This window comes from Colletes gigas, unplaced genomic scaffold (assembly GCF_013123115.1).
Source record: "Colletes gigas isolate AHSC1104 unplaced genomic scaffold, ASM1312311v1 Colletes_gigas_Sc00014, whole genome shotgun sequence".
Taxonomy (NCBI): Eukaryota; Metazoa; Arthropoda; class Insecta; order Hymenoptera; family Colletidae; genus Colletes; species Colletes gigas.
Genome location: NW_025106643.1, coordinates 51,374 through 65,748, shown reverse-complemented (window position 1 = coordinate 65,748; position 14,375 = coordinate 51,374). Strand labels below are relative to the sequence as shown.

Sequence of the window (14,375 nt, the reverse complement as noted above, 5' to 3'; positions counted from 1 at the left end):
ATGATGATTATACGTTAACTATAGGAATTGACGCGAAGATTGTTGGGCATAGAGTAAATGCAGTTTGCAAAGTCAAAACATCCTTATTTTTCTATTTATTCTACTTCCTTTATGATTTATTTAAGTTTAAGTAAGTTAATGGTAGTGAAAATTAGCGAAGATTAAGCGTACAATATGTAAGTGAAATTGTAGAACAGTATAAAAATATGAGTGAAACTAAAATATAGAGTTTAAAAACTGAAAGTTACCTTATTTTTTATTATCCGGTAGTTGCTAAGTATTTATGGAACCGAAGTACTTCCACGTTTTGGTTCCTGCGAATAAATAAATATTGAAAAAAAAGAAAACATTTCCGAATGTATTGAAATCTGCTAAATAAAGTGCTAAGAATGTCATTGGATGTTGACAAAATGTGTAGATCAAGAAAAGTAATCTTTTAGAAAGGAGGATAAATAAAGAAATTGTGAGCGGTATTGTGCAAAACGAATCAAGACGTAAAAAAATGAGTTCTCATCATCAGTTAAACCCACCTTCCGGTGACATAGAGCATATTGGTTACCTGTCTGAAGATATTGGTGCTCTCTATCTCTCAGATGACTATTCAGATGTGACTTTAATTGTTGGTGGTCAAAGATTAAATGGTCATAAGGTTATATTAGCAGCACGTAGCGAATATTTTAGAGCTCTTCTCTTTGGCGGATTAAAGGAATCGACGCAACGTGAAATTGTGTTGAAGAATGCTAATTTAACTGCATTCAAAGCTTTACTTGAATACATATATACAGGACGTACGTCTTTAACAGACAGACAGGACGAGGTATATCTCTTTACTTTTATCTTTCGTTTAGATTAAAATTTCATTGTTTCATAAACTGTTATTGTTCGTAGGTGGTTTTAGATATTCTTGGATTAGCACATCTCTATGGGTTTTCAGAATTGGTAGCCTCTATATCAGATTATCTCAGAGACATATTGAGTATAAAAAATATCTGCCTCATATTTGATGCAGCGCTACTTTACCAACTAAAATTTCTTACCACGGTATGAGCATGATGTCAAAGTGACATCTAAAAGAATGTTTGAACATAGAGGAATTAATCTATTCCAGGTTTGTCATGACTACATGGACAAACATGCTTGCGAAGTGATACAGCACGAGAGCTTTTTGCAATTAAGTGCTACTGCTTTGAATGAACTTCTTTCGAAAGATTCCTTTTATGCACCAGAGATTGATATCTTTTTAGCTGTAAGATCATGGGTGCAGGCAAATCCTGACGTTGATCACAAAAGTGTCTTAGGTAGGTAAATGTAAAAAAAAAAAAGTAAAATCAAATAAAATGATCATTTAATAGTATATGTTCAAATTAGTTTTTAAAGAATGGAATTATTGTAATTTCGTGAAAATAATATAATTAATTCTATAGATAATGTACGATTAAGCTTGATTCCTATCACGGATCTTTTGCGTATTGTTCGACTGACTGGATTAGTTTCTCCTGAAGTAATCTTAGACGCAATAGCTGCAAGGACGCAAGTACGGGATTCAGATCTTAATTATCGTGGTCGATTATTTATTGATGAAAATGTTGCCCATCCTACGCATGGTGCTGAAGTTCTACAGGGTGAAATGCGCTGTCACCTGTTAGATGGAGATACAAACAATTATGATATGGAGCGAGGGTAAATTATTGAATTTATTTTCAAGATTATTCGTTTAAGTAAACTTTTCTTTTTGTCAGGTATACCAGACACACCATTACAGAGACACAGGAGCATGGTATTTTGATCAAATTAGGAACTCAATGTATAATTAATCATGTCAAGATGCTACTTTGGGATAAAGATTTGCGCTCATATTCTTACTATTTAGAAGTATGTTAAAAAATTAAAATATCAAATGCTTAATTTTTATATGTAATTATTTCTGTTAAAATTACTTTTAATTTCTTTGATAGGTGTCTACGGATCAAAGAGATTGGGTTCGAGTTATTGATCACACAGAATACTTTTGTCGTAGTTGGCAATACTTATACTTTAAGCCAAGAGTAGTTCTTTATATTCGTATCGTTGGCACAAATAATACTGTAAACAAGGTACTAGAACGAAATTTTGATTCAAAAAACACTTTTGTCCTTTGATTCTCATTTTTCATAACTTCTATTTTTAAAGATTTTCCATGTTGTGAGTTTTGAAGCTTATTATACAAATCATAATGAGAAACTCTGTAATGGTTTTGTTGTTCCAACACGAAATGTCGCTACCACGGATCATAGTGCCACTCTTACCGAAGGTGTTTGCAGGTACATATGTTCTGAATTACATTTCATATTTCTTTTATAAAAAATTATATATTTGAATTTAGATCTCGGAACACATTATTAAATGGCGATACATCAAATTATACCTGGGATAGTGGGTACACGTGTCATCAACTTGGTTCTGGTTCTATTTCAATACAACTTGGACAACCGTATATTATAGATTCTATGCGGTATACCATTTAATTATCACGATTATTGAATTGATGCGGTTGGAAGAAAGTTTTCTGATAATTATTCATTTATTGTATAGATTATTGCTTTGGGATTGCGACAATCGTACATACTCTTACTACATAGAAGTGTCTGATAATTCTTTGAATTGGGTTCAGGTTGCTGATAAAACCAGAGAAGCTTGTCGTTCTTGGCAAACTATATATTTTGAACCACCCCGACCCGTCGTCTTTATACGTATTGTTGGAACACACAATACAGCAAATGAGGTTATTATTTATAAATACTGTTGAATGTACACATGGCATGTACTTCTTATACATATAAGATTACTAGAAAATTAAATCATTTATAAACTTAAAATACATTTTATATCGATCTAAAGATATAAGTAGGAACTTAAAATTTTTTTTTTTTTTTTTAGGTTTTTCACTGCGTCCATTTTGAATGCCCTGCTCAGATAAACGATAAAACTGTAACTAAATTTCCAGTGCACAAAAAAAAACAGTCAATATCCAATGATTCTGTAGTTTCGTTAGAATCTCCACCTCCATAAACAGTTACAGAAGCAGTGAATATCGATCATGAAGAAACAAATTCTGGTTATCGCAGTAGTCTTTCATAATTATTCTTATTTTCTTAGTTTCTTAGAAAAATATCATTACGCAAAATTTTAATTAATACAGCTACAGTTATATGTTGAGTATAGAACTTTTATTTTTCAATAGTGTTAACTTTCTGTGTTCAAATATTAATATTTGTATAATATCGGGTAAGTTATGATTGTAAAAATAGTTGTAAAATACATTTTTTGATTAAAGTACGTATTTAATTTAGTAAACCTTGCGCTGATCTATGTTCTTGATACTGGAAACCAGAAATACAAAAACTAAATTACTAATTGTAAATAGTTCTTAGCAAGCTACAGTTATTAACTTTTTATTATCTTAGAAATAAAACCAAACCAAACCAACCCAGGCTGTTGCTTTTAATTTATAATGATTTGGATCAATCTGATTTTATTTATAAAATAATGACGACAAATAAACAATTTTGAGTTTAAAATAAATTCTAATTACCAATAGTAATTTTCACCTTTAGTTCATCGTAGCAAATACTTTTTAAGTGTTGTAATTACTCATGTATTTTAAAAACAACCGAATTAAGGTTAGATTTATTCGTTCGTATCTTATAATTGTCGTAAATATCTTTTTGTATAATCATGATTAATTTTCAAGACCGAATAACGCATTAAATAGACACAAAACGTATATTTCCATATTAATTTTCATGTTTTCGAGCAAACGTTGTGCACTTGCAACACTCGAGCGACTCAAGTAGTACTTACTTACTACTTTATTTCTGTCAATATTCATATTTTGTATAGACTCGGAAGACCTGATGTAAACGTAAATGAATTATTACACGCTTATTATTAGTGCGCACTATTTTAGTCTGCGTATCATCAGAAATGAATACGGTACAATGGAGCGGTACAGTGTAAACTAAATTTTCTGTAATTTTATGAAAACAAAAGCACGTGACTGCAGCAGGCCGATTTTCTAATACATTGTACTGCTATTCTACCATTCTACGGTGCAGTGCATTCCTGGCCAGAGACACAGTGGACCAATGAGATTTTCTTGCAATCATGTGGTTTTGTTTACATGTAGTCCTCTTTGAATTGAACCGATTGAACGCAATATAGATATAGGTAAGTACGGCGTACGGCCGGTACGGGTATGATGCCATGGTATGCAGATGAAACACATGGATACATATATGTACATGGTGCAGTACCGTCCTATTATGTGGTATACAACTAGTGCGGTATATGTTTGTATAATGTAAAATAAGTAATATTAAAATAGACTGGAAATGATCAAAAACCTACATTTACGAATGTATACCTCATGATTGTTGCAAAGAGATATTGAATAAAAAGAGTAGCAGCGAGGTGACTAACCACTTTGATTACAAGAACGACCACCTAGCACGATACGATTAAAAACAATAGCGGCAGAACTGACAACGCCACAAAAACAACAATAATAATGTAAAAAGCAGCATTATTTTTAAATGTAAAAATTTTTCAAGTCACTTGAAAAATTGTAATGTTTAGTAGAACATAAGGAATATTCATTCATTGATGTTGCTAATAGTTAGGAGCAAGTTTTTAAATAATGAGTTTTCGCTTATAAGTGGCTCGCATGGAATGAGAGTCTTAGTATGACTATTCCATATAATATGTCACTTTTTGGAAATGGAATACAAAACAATTACTATTATATCAAAAGGGATTCGATCAGATAAAGAAAGGGATCAGTTCCACTGCTGTTATAATTTTCCCAACAAGGGTAAATGGCCATGGCAGAAAACTCAGAAAGTGAAAAATATCCTTTACACAAATGTATATTTCAAGGAGACGTTAAAACTTTAAGTTCTTTGATTAGAACTTACGATATTGCGGAGAAGGATAAACAAGGTTAACATTAATATTATAAGTTTTGGGCTGGTATAGATGATACGCGCATTGATAATTAATCACAATCAAAGATACAGTTCGGCAATAATAAATTAAATTTTATTCCTTAGGAAATACACCTTTGCATTTAGCCGTTATGTTAGGAAGGAAAGGTGACAGGATATGTTTTAACCATTTAATATTTTATATTTAAACAAAAATAAATGTATTAAACTAGAAACAATTTTTCAGAATCAGTCCAATTGTTACTTGCACACGGGGCACCTGTAAAAGTAAAAAATTTGGCCGGATGGAGTCCACTTGCAGAAGCGATCAGTTATGGAGATAGACAAACCAGTCTGTAGAAATAATTGGCAAACTTCTTATAACACAGAAAAATAACATTATCATCAATTTTATGTCTTTCGCAGTATCATCGTTGGTGCGAAAACTAAAACAACAAGCTAGAGAACAAATGGAAGAAAGAAGGCCAAATTTAGTTGCGACATTGCGACAGATGGGTGATTTCTACATGGAATTAAAATGGGATTTTCAAAGTTGGGGTAATAATTGATTACTAATCATCCTAATCGATTTTATATTTAATTAGGGCCACTCAGAATTACGATAGTGGTTCATAAATTTTTTTGATTTTTCAGTACCACTTGTTTCTCGTGTACTTCCTTCTGATGTTTGTAAGATACACAAAAGCGGGGCATCCATTAGAATGGATACTACGCTAGTAGATTTTAATGATATGAGATGGGAAAGAGGCGACATATCCTTCATTTTTAATGGTGATCAAAAACCGAGAAAATCATTGACAGTACTTGACAACAAAGCTAAACTTTTTCAAAGAGTGAGATACGAGGTCTATTTACTTCATTATTCCTTTCTCTTCGTTATCGTTATTCGATACTTGCAATTATGTAATTTTCATTATTATTTGCGAAATATAAATTTATCACTACTTACTTCTTTATCGTAGGAAACAGAATTGGAAATAGAAGACGAAGTTGATATTCTTATGTCGAGTGATATTATGGCAGCACAAATGTCAACAAAAGGTATTACATTTTCAAGAGCTCAGACAGGATGGATATTTCGCGAAGACAAAAGAGTAAGACATAAACATTGTTACGTTTTGTTCACAATTCTTCTATATCTTATTTGCTTTCTTAAAAATTTTCTCGAGATTTATATAAAATGTTTAACGAAGGAGATGGTAGGACCTTTCCATGCAGACTTTTACCAAATCAATGGAATGGTGTTGGAAAGTAGAAAACGACGAGAACATTTAAGCGAAGAAGATTTGCAAAAAAATAAGGCCATTATGGAGTCTTTAACTAAAGGGAACTCGCAAGGATTTGCGAACGGCGAGGTAAAGAAAAGAAAAGAATCTTGTTCTACTTTTCTATACTAATTAATCAACTTTTTAGCCTCATGTTAGAAGAGCTTCTCTAAATCCACCACCAGAATCAAACATTACTTGGGAAGAGTATATCATGGCTCAACCGGGTCAATGTCCACTTCTAGGAAGAAATCTTGTTTATAAGGAAAGCAGTAAATCATTTAAAGCAACAGTTGCCATGAGTCCAGATTTTCCATTGACTGTCGATATGCTACTCAATGTTTTGGAAGTAATTGCACCATTCAAGCACTTTAGCAAATTGCGACAGTTTGTCCTTATGAAATTGCCACCTGGATTTCCCGTAAAAATTGATATACCTATTTTACCAACAGTGACAGCAAAAATCACTTTTCAGGAATTTGCCTTTCGCAGTGATATAGACCCACAATTATTTCAAATACCATTAGATTATTTTGAGGATCCTATGAGGTAAGTTTAAGGAACTTCCATAATTTCCCTTTATAATTTGATTTACTTTTTAGATTTCCAGATTTATGACGGCTTCAAGTTCTAAAACCAACCCAAGTCAATTATGAAACTAAAAAGAAGGCCGTTTTTCCTCTGCAAAAGTATTCGGCTTCTGAGTTTACATGGACATATTGCTGCCAGAATGGCCTCTCAAAAAGTTGCACAGTATTCTTTGAAGAAAGATTGCTCTAAGTTACTAAGTACTAAGAGTAACAAGTATTTGTATTTATGAGAGTCCACAGTAAGTTTGGAAGGTGGTATATTCTATTTGCAAAGATGTATGCTAAATCGTAAAAAAGAAAGCAACCTAATAAGTCTATGCACGTGAAGATATCCGCTCTACTCTCCTCAGAAAGAAGATACGGAAATTTTGTAGGTTTGTAGAGCGGCCGAAGATGAAACATAAAATGTGTATTGTACCAGTGGTAATTGCTCTTCAAAGTTCTACTCTTATAATGCTATCTTAAAAACAATTGATTATAAAAGAAAATCTAAACAAATTTTCTATGGTTTTTTTACAAAAGAAAAAAAAAGTATGATATGTACAACAATGAAAAAAAATGAATAAGAAATGTAAAAATCACTTGTAAATATTGCCATCCGTGTTATGCATACAAGCTTAACAAATCTATTACCCGGAGGAGATTTCTATAAATACTTATTTAAGCATCGGTACATATACATATGTATGTAAGTATGTATAATGCTAGTGTAAAATAAAAATAATTCACTACAACACCGACTTTTAGAGAAATGTTGAAAATAAATGTGGTAAAAGTGATTTTTGAAATATCTATTATTAATTTCTTCATCGACGTCTCTCTACCATGTTATCTTTATAATTTGTTTAAAAGAGTTCCCAATTTTGTAGCCAATAGTTTTGAAGATAGCATAAAACTATTGAAACTTTGGAAGGTGGTTTCATGCGTTAATTTCAGTTGCTGTACCTTTTATATTTGGCTGTTCAACAAATCTATAAAATTTCGTTAAAATCGGGAAGGAACAATTCATGGATGTTCCTTATCAGTGCATAAAGAGTTACTATGTTGTGCACCTTGCTTTACCTCATGGAGCTTCAGTTTTGAGCTTTCCTTTTTTTTGCATTTACGCATTAATATTTGAAAAGTATTTTATTTGCGAGATAGAAATACTCGCAGTATTTATTTACAAACAGAAAAAGTTATCTCTTCTAAAGAAAAAGTTATCTCTTCGATTGATAGAAAGTGTTTGGAGGCGTTTGTTACAAATAGATTCTTTTTGAAAATAATAGCCAAATGGTGCCTCCTGTTCTACTTCACATCATTGTGTACCGTCATTACAAATATGATCCCTCAAAATGTAGCAAATAATTGATCAATATCGTCTTTACTTTAAGCGTATCGTTCTACGTACATCTTACGTTCCGCTAGCTAATCTAGAATTGTGATACTTATATGTATGTGTGTTTAGTACAAAACTTTTTAAATAAAAATTATAGCAAATCATAATCTTGTGTATATTATTTCAACTCTAGTTCAACACTAACTGAAGTAATTGATCCAACATATGAAAGGATTCTATTTCCTTCCCAATCTGTTGTTTACATTGATTTTATTAATAAGTATATGTATATGGAAAATATCGAAAATTATCTTGTTTTTCATGTTAAATTTTCATGTTATCTTGTTTTGAAAATTGATAGAATTTAAAAAAGAAAATTATAAATTTTTAATTTTATTCTATGATCAAAATTCTATTAGAAATTAGATATCTATGATCAATACTGTAATAATTAAACTAAATTTTTATTTATTATTTATTAAAATTCATTTATTTTAATAAGTTTGATAATCATCGGTACATATCGGCAATTAGCTTTGTTTCATTCGATTCGGCTCAGGTCGGTTCAATTCGGAACTCGGAACTCGGAACTGCTCTCTGCTCTCTGCTTCTGCTTCTGCTTCTGCTTAGCTTAGCTTGCCAGCATTAGCAGCAGATAGCGAATGGAAGCGTTGTAGGTACATGCAGAAAAGTGCAGGTTGCCGTTTCTTGTACGACATAAATTAAATTAACCATTTTAGTTATAATTTTAAATTTATATGTTTGATGTAATTTCAATGACGTAAAGAATGATGCGTCTTATGAAATTAACTCTGTGTTTTTACATCGTTTTTTGTGCACTGAGCACCAAAGCTGATGACAATCAAGTTTCATTAACCAAACTCGGCACAAAAACAGGACCAACGTTAAAATTCTTTTATTGGTGAGTTTTAAAACACTTCTGTTATTAAAAAATAACTGCTTTTAGTTTAGTATTTGGTACATACACTTCGATTTTATTTGCTTATATGTATGTGGAACTGTATTAGGTATGTCGATTAATTGTATATTAAAAATTTTTATTCTTTTCCTTTTCAGTTATTCCTGCGGATATAGAAAAATCTTTGAAGAATATGTCAGTGTTCTACGACAAAAATATCCAGAATTACAAATTGATGGAGAAAACTATAATCCCCCTGGATATAATATGCTCATTGCTAAAATACTAGTAACTATTATATTATTTAAACGATTATTTAATAGCTTGTAGGACTGATTTTGTATCAGGAACATTTATTATGCTTCCAAAACTTTCATTAAGAATTCTACAAGCGCATAGCTCATACCTAAAATACATTAATTGACAAATTTGCTAACATTATCTCTATGAAACAGCAACCTTTATTCTTATAACATAATTATTTGTCGTTTCAAATTATAAAATTATTCGATAAATGTATTTTAGAAATGATTTAGCTTCTGGAATTCTTGACAAGAATTTCGAAAATAACAATGATTTTTTATAGCGAATTATTTCTATGAATATAGTTCACTACCAGGCGTCTATTTATTTTCTATATTCTTTTTCTACTTGCTATATCTAATATACAATAATTGTCAATATATAAATTGTTCTTGTTTAGGGTCTTGCTAAAATTTCACTAATAGCTCTAATAATAAGTGGATTTCATCTGGGACAACCACTGCCATTCCTTTGGCAATGGTGCATAGACAATCGATTCTATTCGTGTATGGTGATATTTTTCATTTGTAATGTAATAGAAGGACATATCATATCATCAGGAGCATTCGAAATACATTTCAATGGTAAACAATATTTTGCTTTACGACAATGATAATTACGGTTATATAAAATATGTAATTTATATTTTAGATGTTCCTGTATGGTCCAAACTTGAGACTGGTAGAATACCACAGCCATTTGAACTTTTCCAAATAATAGATACTAATTTGAATATGCAATATACAGATGTAGATATAGGATAGATTAATTTTAATGAAAAATCCAATGACATTTTTATTTCTACCAAATGTTAATTACTATGGTTATAAAGCATGCGTTTTTGCATCTCTATGAATGTTGAACACATACTCTCGTTTCCATGTTTCGCATATGTGTTTTATTATAAATCCAATCCTGCTATGGATATCAGATTTTAGTTGAGACGATGCGTACGAGATAGAGTCGTCCGTGCGAGCGAAACTGCAATAAAATCTTTTCACATTGCGCAAGGACATTTTTAATTTTCCATCCTAATTTAAGAATTGGGAAAGAAAATAAACAATGCTGTGTAAAATCAAAAGTACAAATAAAACACAAATGATTCCTTTCCTTTCCACACCTTAAAGTATAATTTAGTAATATATTCGAAATTACATTTACTTAAAAATGTATGGGATTACGGTTACTTTTTAAATATAAATTAAACAGATGTTATTGTTCGTTGATATTATTGTATCGATAAGAAATATTTTTAAAATTATAATTTCAATAATTAAATATTAAATTTATATGTATAACAATACAATAAGTAATTATTTTCGCAAATTATGATATAAATAAAATTTATTTACGAGAAAATTCCTTTAATTCGTTTAAGTTGAATGAAATTAAGGCTAAACATGTATTTAAATTTTTATAATGCAGTCGAAGTGGAAATTCGATTAAATAAAATTTGAATACAAAGTTTGTTTTATTGTAAATCGTAATAAGTAAAAGGCGTCCATCATAAGGACACCCTTGTTTCGTACCATGGATCATACAAATTCATAGCAAGAGCAAGAAGAATGATTATATTCTTTGCATTATTTTTTAACAAAATAATTATTTAATTTAAGAGAAACGTATCATTATATACAAATTGTTTCGTTCGTAATAATAAAACATTTCGAATCATTTGAATGTTTGCAGTATTATTGAAAATACTCAAATGTTGCGCCATTTTTAAAGAAAGAAAGAGAGAGAGAGAGTGAGGGACAATGATTTTATAAAAGGATCATTGAAGATATATTACAATTCTTTTCCCTGCTTTCCCCTTTTCGATCATTTATACGGTAACTAAGTTTTACGATCCGTTCATGTATTCTTAGGTCCATGGACTTGACAAAGTCACAAGGCTACCAACAAATTTAGTGTGCTTCTTAATTAAGAAAGATTTTTCCTAAGAAAGCAGAGGGATCGGATCGGAGCCAGGTTCGACATACGCGTGCTTTACGATAAGAAACGATAGGGGTTCGACAGTAATTCGGACAAATTACAACTTGCTTACAGTCAGTGATATCGTTGGAAAATCAAGAGTTACGAAATAAAACCAAGTTGCGATTTCTAACCCGGTTTCTACACGGTGGTTCAAATAGGAACTAGAAATTAAGAACACACACGAATCAGTTTCTGTACCTTGGTGTTTCATTCCCCTACTATGTATACTTCGGATTTGACAGTAATTGTTCGATAATTTTTTTAATTTGCTATTTCACTTTACGGAGCTGAAGATCGAGTGTAAAGATCTTGCGCCAACAGCGTGTCAATTTGTGAAAGAAAAATCAGAGCGGCAGAGTTTAAATGAAAGCTCAAATGCGGCATCCTCTCAGTTCTCGTGCCAAAAGACAGGATTTGCTATTACCGAATCTTGGAACAACAGTAAAAGACATACGTTTATCTTGTGCCAAGAATTAATTATTCGTCTGCTTAGTGAACACTGCACTGTTGTGTACGCTCCAATGTACTTCAATTCCTTGAATAGTGTTTCCACACAGATGCATCGACAGATATCTAGTCTGGAGGATCATGGATGTTGACTGCACGATAGTCAGTTTGAAACGATCTAGTAGCGCACCCATGATCAACAAGATTACTGCGACAATGTCTGTGACCTCACCTTCCGCCACTGCACCAAGGTATTTATTGTCAACCGTTTGACTATTATACCCGTACAAGTCAATAGAAATGATTACATCGACTCCACGATCAATATGTACAAAGTTGATTAATGACTCTATGTAATCTGTATGTAAAAGTTAGTTATTATATTTGATTAACCAAAATATTTGCAATAGTTTTCAGAAAAATATTGATTTTAATTGTTTTTAGGGATGTTCCATCGAATTTTAATATATTTTCAAATTCACCTCGCATACGACGCTTCAGCACTAGTGTAAGAGTATACCTTTTTGTACATGTATAATATCTAGGTATATTTAAATATTTCAAAATTATTATGAAATAATCGATCAGAAAATTGAATATAAACAACAAAGTATAAAGAAAATAGATAAAATATTACTAAGTAAAGAACAAAACTTTTCTCTCTATATATATATATATATATATATATATATATTTGTTTATATTTTGTATCATTTATTGTTTATAAAACCGTGAGATATTTATTTTTGTAGAGTTCTGGAACTGTTCCTAGGCTAACTCCGCGTGTAAGTCAGTTAAGGCAAGAGGAGTGCATCGGTGTTGCTGGTCGCGAAGCGGCGCATGAGAAAGAGATACACAGTGCCATGCAAATATCTCAATCTTGGGAGGATCTCACGATCGAAGCAGAAGGACTGTCCTTCAAAGATTCAGAATCAGCTTCGCTACAATTTAAAATAGAATCACGGCCAATTACAAAACGAGTTCTTGATCCACTCAGTATCAATTTATCTGTAAGTGGTCAAACTACATATTCGTCTCCATCGCCAACAAGATCTAATATTGGTCCGAGACAATGTTATTCGCCTGGTGTTCATGCAGTTGCTTGGAAGAATAACTTATCACCTAGCCCTACCAGGAAAGCATTTGCCACAAGGTAAATTTATTTATATATATAAAAACAACATACAGAATCCGTATTAGCTAAATTCTTTGGAAATTTAATCTGGTATTCAGACGGAGTTTAAGTCCTATTGCAATACGACCAAGTTGTTTAGCTTCGGTAAAGAGAAAATTTGAATTGGATGACTCTGGAATGGATCATCAATTACAGCCACCCACGAAACGTACCTCTGGTCTACTGACTTCAGCCACGTCTAGGTAACTTTGTTACTTACAACAATAAACATTTTTTAAATCATCTGTGTCCATGTATGTATGTATTTTGTTTTTTTATTCAGATTGGATGTGGCAATATCTAGTCTCCATCCAACTATTAGTTCAGTCGGGACTTCGGAATCGTGTTCCAGTCTCGATTCTCCTGGTTTCTCCTTTCGTCCTGTAGATAGTCCCTCTCCCGGTCCTGGTGTCACTTCGATTATTAGCGATGATCCATCATCTTCCTCTTCATCCTCATCTTCTTTATCTTTTTCTTCTTCTTCCCCTTCCCCTTCCACTTCTTCCTCGTTTTCTTCTTCGATCACTTCTTTCACGGAAGGGTCAGGAACGCAGGTAAAAACGTTTGAAGAAATCCGGAAGGAGCAGATCACGCGAGAAAATCACGGATAAAGAGATACATGTAGATGAACTTTCAAAGAATAATGTGTATCATTTTGACGAGGAACTTTTCTTTGTGAATTGTTAAGAATGATAATTATAGCGATCAATTGTATGTATTGATTTTGCCCTACGGGTAATTTTTGAACTTAATGCCCAACTCTTTTCTGGTCATTCCTATTTATTAATTTTCGTGTCCTGAAAATTCTTCAGATATGTATCACAATTGCATCGTAAATGATCACAGACTCGTTGAGATGCTTACAAGTGCTACTTTATCAAATAAGGGTGATGCGATGAGATACATGTACAAACATATAAATACACATAACGTGAACGCAGTTCGAAGACCAAAGCGAGCTATTTAGGAAATACGCGTGCTTCCTACCTTTAAGACTGAATTCTGCGTTTTCTAATACATCGAATCCAAACATTCTTTTTTTCTGTAGGAAGGGTACGTACGTATACATGACATTCATTTAAACCCATACAAAAAATTATAAATAAGTCATGACAAGTACGGCCCTATTTCTCATTAAATAACCATGCGAACTTGTCCTCTGCGAGATTCCTGTTTTCTCAAAATAGGTAAATTAGCTTATGTACGATGTATGTCGATTGATTGAATTCGCGCATTAATAGTATTATTGATTCCATGAATCTCCAATCCTGTATAGTGTGTAAATAAACTATCTGTAGTATGTACTTTTAATTCTGTGTATACAATATTTCGGAAAACAAATTATATCATAGAAAATGAAACTGCTGTACGTTTTGGACGAATAAACACAAAAGATTGAT

At 31.9% G+C, this 14,375-nt stretch overlaps 4 protein-coding genes across 6 annotated transcripts; all 4 read left to right on the top strand.

Annotated features, from left to right (window-relative positions):
• The first annotated feature begins 50 nt into the window (after positions 1–50).
• LOC122399597 (BTB/POZ domain-containing protein 9) lies at positions 51–3,186 on the top strand. Its single transcript, XM_043400387.1, has 10 exons — positions 51–817; positions 889–1,041; positions 1,109–1,298; positions 1,425–1,680; positions 1,740–1,872; positions 1,956–2,093; positions 2,170–2,300; positions 2,363–2,491; positions 2,572–2,761; positions 2,917–3,186. The coding sequence occupies exons 1-10, from the start codon at positions 503–505 to the stop codon at positions 3,046–3,048; spliced, it is 1,767 nt and encodes a 588-aa protein (XP_043256322.1). The 5' UTR covers positions 51–502; the 3' UTR covers positions 3,049–3,186.
• Positions 3,187–4,183: 997 nt separating this feature from the next.
• On the top strand, positions 4,184–8,172 carry LOC122399598 (ankyrin repeat domain-containing protein 13C). 3 transcript variants are annotated; one of them, XM_043400389.1, is made up of 10 exons: positions 4,184–4,977; positions 5,088–5,129; positions 5,209–5,313; positions 5,388–5,519; positions 5,616–5,827; positions 5,945–6,076; positions 6,176–6,337; positions 6,396–6,596; positions 6,723–6,796; positions 6,850–8,172. In XM_043400389.1, exons 1-10 carry the CDS (start codon positions 4,854–4,856, stop codon positions 6,863–6,865), a joined length of 1,200 nt encoding a protein of 399 aa, XP_043256324.1. In that variant the 5' UTR covers positions 4,184–4,853; the 3' UTR covers positions 6,866–8,172. The 3 variants fall into 3 exon arrangements, 2 of the variants coding, with proteins under 2 accessions (XP_043256324.1, XP_043256323.1); XR_006259279.1 differs by having other exon boundaries at positions 4,185–4,977; positions 6,700–6,796; XM_043400388.1 differs by having other exon boundaries at positions 4,187–4,977; positions 6,396–6,796.
• A 605-nt stretch (positions 8,173–8,777) lies between these two features.
• LOC122399547 (thioredoxin reductase-like selenoprotein T homolog CG3887) lies at positions 8,778–10,492 on the top strand. The gene is made up of 4 exons (XM_043400302.1): positions 8,778–9,077; positions 9,233–9,362; positions 9,778–9,961; positions 10,029–10,492. Exons 1-4 carry the CDS (start codon positions 8,944–8,946, stop codon positions 10,139–10,141), a joined length of 561 nt encoding a protein of 186 aa, XP_043256237.1. The 5' UTR covers positions 8,778–8,943; the 3' UTR covers positions 10,142–10,492.
• Positions 10,493–11,237: 745 nt separating this feature from the next.
• Positions 11,238–14,349, top strand: LOC122399546 (P2R1A-PPP2R2A-interacting phosphatase regulator 1). Its single transcript, XM_043400301.1, has 5 exons — positions 11,238–12,052; positions 12,246–12,309; positions 12,554–12,954; positions 13,035–13,178; positions 13,259–14,349. The coding sequence occupies exons 1-5, from the start codon at positions 11,943–11,945 to the stop codon at positions 13,584–13,586; spliced, it is 1,047 nt and encodes a 348-aa protein (XP_043256236.1). The 5' UTR covers positions 11,238–11,942; the 3' UTR covers positions 13,587–14,349.
• Positions 14,350–14,375: the final 26 nt, after the last annotated feature.